Raw genomic sequence first — 5,853 nt, 5'->3', positions numbered from 1 at the left:
CCTTCCCTTCCCTCTCTCCTACCCTCCAGCGGCGGCCGCGTGTGCCCAGCCTGCTTCGGCAAGCAGGGGCTCACGGCGACACACGAGGCGCAGACGGGAGAGAGGTGGCCGGGGATGAACGTAGATGCCTCCAGCCGGATTCTCAGCCTCGACAGCAGGGCCACAGGGCCACGCGCCGCCACGTGGCCGGCCGTCCTGCACAGCGCAGGGCTCCGAGCTGCACCCCGCCTGCCGCCTGCCGCCCCCCACTCCCCGCTGTCTCCGGACAGTTGCCAGTGTCCCCTGGGGGGTGGGGGGGGGACAACCACCAGGTCTGAGAACCACTGGTCCCGGCAGTGGGGGGAGGGGCAGCGGGAGAGCCACGGAGCAGCTCCCCGAGGTCCCCGGCCCCAGGAGTGACTGGGATCTCCTGACGTCCGCATCCTCGGCGGTGCGGGGACTTTGCACTGAGGTGCACCCACGACTCCCAGCTCGGATCTGGCACCTGCATTGTCTCCCATCCTGCCCCAGGGGCCCCTTATCCCTGCCTGGGTGGGGGTGGGCACACCCACGTGGGCAGAGGGGGAGCTGAGCGCAGGGGGCTTGGCGCCTCCCGTCAAGAACTGACCTCAAGCCCCCAGACTCTATTCGCTCAGAAAGGACCTTCACGTCACTGCTGTGCCAAAGTGCTAAGTAAAACTGCACACACTGAAGGAATGTGCAAATGAAAGCACTGATTTAGTGCTGATGGAAAACAACGGATTATTCTCAGGATGCGGTCAGTTCCTCAGCACGACACACACATTAACTTGATGGGTTCGTTTTCTGGGCTTTTCCTCTCCCCCTGGGCCCTAGCAGGTCCGAGTGGTTTTAGTGGAGGGAAGAGCTTGAGACACCGTGAGCAGGTGCCTAGCTCCGCAGCCGGGGTGGGGGTGGGGTGGGAGTCTCTTTGNACCTTTATGCTTCTTGGCAGCGCCCGGCTCGGACACGCTCAGGGAGCTCTCGGACAGCTCGTCGCCGTCGGGCTCCAGAGGGGCCTGGCTGTCCCACGCCGGGGCCTGCGACTCCGGGCCCAGGTCCCAGGGGCCGAGCTCGCCCTGCTGGGGCTCCGGGGCCGGCGGGGCCGGGGCCTCTCCCTCGTGCGGGGCAGGGAGGGCAGCCGCCCCCGCGTGGGGCGGGGTGTCCTCCCGGAGGGTGCCGTCCATGGAGGCCGTGTAGTCCAGCATTAGGGCGGCGTTGTCCTGAGATAGCGAGGTCTGTCCCAGGACGAGAGGAAAGAGTCAGCGTGGGGGACACTCGGAAGGAGGGGCAGGCATGGAAGAGCCCGCAAGCCGCCGTCCAACATCCTGGCGGGCGAAGCCGGGCGAAGCCAGGCGTCAGAAGACGCCCATGGCTCGCTTGCCAAGGGGGCGGCTGCTGTGTTTCCAAGGCACTGCGTGCAGTGAACACGGGTCTCCCGCAGCGGAGGGGCGGCCCCCCGGAGCGGGCGGCGGCCTGGCCTCCCGCGTGGAGGGGCGTCCAGGAAGCAAACGCCCTTCCCCAGCCTGCGGGAGGGAGAGCACTTCCTTCTAAGTGGCGGACAGCACGGGGGGGTGCGGGGGGAGCTACAGATTCTGTCCGTCTTTAACGCATCCTACAGGCGTTTGTTTCCTCCCAGCAGAAATTACTCGGCCTACATGCCGCAGCCTAAGAATTCGGGGTGCTATAACCCATGGGGCTGGGTGGCTGCAGGGTGGGAAGGGGGCCTCCACGGGGGAGGGCCCTGCCTGACGACCGCGCTCTGCTGGCTGAGTGCTGGCTCGCGCCCACTGACTCAAGATGGGCCAATCTGAGCATCCGTAAAAAACCTCCACTGCAGGGGCGCCTGGGTGGCTCAGTCGGTGAAGCGTCCGACTTTCGCTTAGGTCATGATCTCGCGGTTCGTGGGTTCGAGCCCCGCGTCGGGCTCTGTGCTGACTGCCAGCTCAGAGCCTGGAGCCTGTTTCAGAGTCTGTATCTCCCTCTCTCTCTGACCCTCCCCTGCTCACGCTGTCTCTCTCTCCTAGAAATAAATAAAACATTAAAAAAAAAAAAAAAACCTCCACTGCAGTGGGGTGGATGTATCAAATGTGCAGCTCCGTGGGCTCCTAAAGAACCCATAGGAAGCATAGAGAACATGGTCCGGAAACCCCTTAGGTCTTTCACATCCCTCAGGGACTAAGGAGACTGCAGCCTTTGAGCCTTGGCCCTTCTGGGGACACCATCGCCCCCTGCTGGCTGCGGCCGGAAGTGCACTCAGGAAGCCAGTTGAGGCACTACCTGTTGCCTGGTGCCTGGAAGGCAGGTGCTCAAGGCTGCTGGGCCGTCGGCTGTGCCAGCTGGGAGGTGGGCACTGGCCACCGAGGCCCCGAGTGCACTGGCAACACTGGTGGCCTCCCTCTGGCACCTCCCATGACCCATTTCAGCGGGACCCATAGACCCTCCAAGTACCAACCTCCCTCTGCGTTCAGAAAGTTCCTCGTCCCCCGTAACTACCTCGTCTCCCCACCGCCCCTCCATTGCTCACATTCTCCTTGTGCATATTCTGTGATGTGAAACACGAGGAAGGGACTGTGGCGTGGCCCCCTGCCCTGAGGGACTGGCCTGCTTGGCACCCAGCAGGGACGGCCCCACGCCAGCATCGCAGAGCAGAAGGGGGGCGTGGAGACTGCGGTATGTCTTAAACACTCTGCACACCTCTCCGGTTGTAAAAGGCATGAACACTCATTGCAACAAAACTAAAGGGTTTGGGAACACGGAACATGGTCGTCGACCACCAAGGGAGGGGAGGAGGCTCAGTCTCTAAGGGGAGAGTCTTACATCATGCAAGTGTCTCTCTTTCAATAATTTTTCTTCCCGTGATTCACTAAACCCTCCACAACCAAAGCTGCCCCGGTCAGAAACCTTCGAGCTCCCTCATAAACGGGATAAGCTGCATAAACACGACGCCGTGAAAGACACACTTGCATCGGTAAGAGAACCTGCCATTTGCAGGGAACTTTCTGGATGTCGTCAAGAGCTAGGGCTACCTCCCACAAGGAGGCAGCCAGCCTGCTGCAGATGCAACCCGGGGGTGCGTGGCCACACCTTGGGGATCCCTGATATGATAGAGGTAACCCTGGGGCACGTGGCCACAATTTAGGGATCCCCGATATGATAGGGGTGAACCCGGGGCAGGTGGCCGCACCTTGGGGATCCCCAATATGATAGGGGTGACCCTGGGGCACGTGGCCGCACCTTGGAGATCCCCGATATGATGATGGTGCTCTTCTTCCTCGGGGACTTGACCCTCAGCTTCGAAGACTCGCTGAGCTGGCGGATGGCGACTTCGGCCACAGGGTCCGAGCCGTTCAGCACCAGGAGCTCTGCGGGAGGGAAGGCGGCACTGAGCACAGTACACACACGCCACCTGGGGACAAACGGCCCCCAGGCAGAGGTCGGTAACTATCTTCTGGAAGGGGCCAGAGCCTAACTGGTTTAAGGTTTCTGGACTGGGTCCTGGCCACTGGTTGCTGCCTTTGTAGCCTAAGTACACGTGCCAGGCTGGGCTCGGATGCAATGTGCAAACAGAAACAGGGCCAGATTTGGCTCACAGGCCACCCTCGGTCAACGGCTGCTTCTGAAGCTTCCGTGTACTCACCGATGCACGCTTACTCAGATTTCTGCATTTCCTTGTATGCCACTCACACCTCCACAGAGTTGAAAAAACAGCTTAAGCAAGTAGACTACCAAACAAAAACACCTCTAACCTTGTAGGAGGTTTTGCACTTCAGGAGGCAATGAACTCACATGAGCCGGCTCCCCAGGGCACCTCCTCCCATGGTTACTGTTAACCCCACAACCGGCCAACAGCTGGGCGCATTGTTCCATGTAGCCCAGTGAGGAAGGTGGCTTTTTTTTAATCCCCATTCGGGGGACCATCAGGGAGCCGAGAAGCTCCACCGGGTGTCCGACGCAAAGCTGGAACCTGTACCTTGACCAAAGTAGCTCCCCGTTAAGGCAGAGTTTACACAGCAAGGCTCTTAACGGGGCGGGATGCTGGCAACACCGTCTCCCATCTCCGCTTCGGCCGCGGCCCTGAGGACGACAGACGCTTCATCCCCAGAGGAAGAGGCAAAGGGCCAGTAGGGCCAAGAACTGCCTGGCCACCGACCCACAGTGAGAAGAGAGAGGGTCACAAGAAGGGGTCTGGACCCCCCAGGAGAGCCCCACTGCGCTGCCCACCACCTGACGCCAGGCCCGGAGGTGCTGAGCCCGGTCAAAGTGCCCGTGGACCGGGTGAGGAAGCACCGTGGCAACGGCAGCCCGGGCCCCCCGCACAGGTGAAGGTGCCCCCGCGGTCAGAGGGGCACACTGTCAGGGGCAGGAAGAGGGGCCTCGGGAGCGGCCAGCACGGGAGGGACACCACCCGCATCGAGGGAACCCAGCTGTTTCCAGAGGACCATGAAAACTCCCGCAGGGCCAGGGGCTGACGGAACACGAAGAGCTCCTGGCCCCCGTCCTCTCCGCCCGGTCCCATCCTTGACCTCGGCAAGATCAGAAACAGGACGCGGAGAACGGGGAGAGGTGCCCACCTGCCCCGTTGCCGACAGCGGGTCACACCCGAGCCAAGAAGAAAACCTAATGCCCACATTAGATCGCGCTCTGATTTAGGGAGAGGGTAAGACTCATCTCTCCAAAGACGCTGATTACCTGGAAGTGACCCCAGCGTTCTGGGGGAAAACACGCCTAGGATACAAGCTTTTCGGGGACAGCGTGAGACAAAAACAAAGCCACCTGGACGCTTACACCCCTGCACCCTATTTTATGACAGTCACGGCACGGGCCCACTGAGCACCAGAAATAATGCGCGAAAATTTTATAAGCTGGGCTTTTACGTTTACTTTGTTAAAGCAGCTGCTAAAAGTTAATGCCGCTCCTGGTCTCTGGCTGGCTTCCCCTCCCCCTTCCTCCTTCTAGCGTGTCTCTAGTTACTGGATAAACCTCCCAAGCTCCGAAAAGCAAATGCTGACCTCGGGGCCGATGCAAAAGGTTTGGGGAAAGAGCCAGGAGGGAAACGCGGCACGCGCCCCGTTACCTGTGTCTGAAGAAGAGAACGTTTTACTGACGGGAGCACCGTGGCAGGAGATGGCTTGGACAGAGATGTCCTTCTCGATGACCTTCACCTTGACAGGTGTCCTCACGGGAGACTCTGCCAGGGGGACATCCGGATCAGAATAGGGTCCCTAAAGCCGTCTGAGCCTACAGTCCCTGGAAAGTGAACTCACATCTCTCTCGCCAACGCGTCCAGGCGGCTGGAAACGGCCAGGGCGACCTTTCAGATTGTTTCACAATCTCACTCTTTTTGGGGGAGGGGCGGCGGGAGGGAGAACCCAGGTTTCAATAAAATTTCAGCAATTAAGCCAGACTTCCGCTTTCTCCAGAAGGGGGCCGGGCAGCCTATTCTGGGAGTTTAACGCGGCTGCAAGCAGACGCACGGTCTGAACAAAAATAAGTCACACTTGTATACAGACGCTGTCCCCACGGCGGGGGCTGTGGGGACACGTGCAGAGCACAGCGGGATCTAAAGTGACTGATGTCAAGCCTTCGAAAAAATGGTTCTCGGGGCGCCTGGGCGGCTCTGTCGGTTAAGGGTCAGATTCCTGGTTTCGGCTCAGGTCAGGAGCTCACGGTTCGTGGATTCGAGCCCCGTGTCGGGCTCTGACCTGGGCATGGAGACTACTTTTTATTTTTTTAATGTTTATTTTATTTTCGAGAGAGAGAGAGAGACGGAGAGCAAGCAGGGGAGGGGCAGAGAGAGAGGGAGACACAGGACCCGAAGCAGCTCCAGGCTCCGAGCTGTCAGCACAGAGCCTG

The 5,853-nt window shown here is 60.3% G+C and overlaps 1 protein-coding gene across 1 annotated transcript in view; it reads right to left on the bottom strand.

Moving 5' to 3' along the window:
* Positions 1-5,853, bottom strand: part of C2CD2 (C2 calcium dependent domain containing 2) — a 44,861-nt gene that overhangs the window by 9,623 nt on the left and 29,385 nt on the right. The window contains exons 11-13 of the mRNA XM_077755373.1: positions 5,075-5,188; positions 3,235-3,362; positions 935-1,235 (exon numbers count right to left, since the gene is read on the bottom strand). Of these exons, the coding sequence (XP_077611499.1) occupies positions 935-1,235; positions 3,235-3,362; positions 5,075-5,188 (543 nt within the window). The remainder of the gene's footprint in view (positions 1-934; positions 1,236-3,234; positions 3,363-5,074; positions 5,189-5,853) is intronic.

The sequence above is a fragment of the Crocuta crocuta genome, unplaced genomic scaffold, assembly GCF_008692635.1.
Source record: "Crocuta crocuta isolate KB4526 unplaced genomic scaffold, BGI_CrCroc_1.0 scaffold675, whole genome shotgun sequence".
NCBI classification, from domain to species: Eukaryota; Metazoa; Chordata; class Mammalia; order Carnivora; family Hyaenidae; genus Crocuta; species Crocuta crocuta.
Note: the sequence above shows the minus strand (reverse complement) of the source record. Positions and strands in the feature narration are given on the sequence as shown.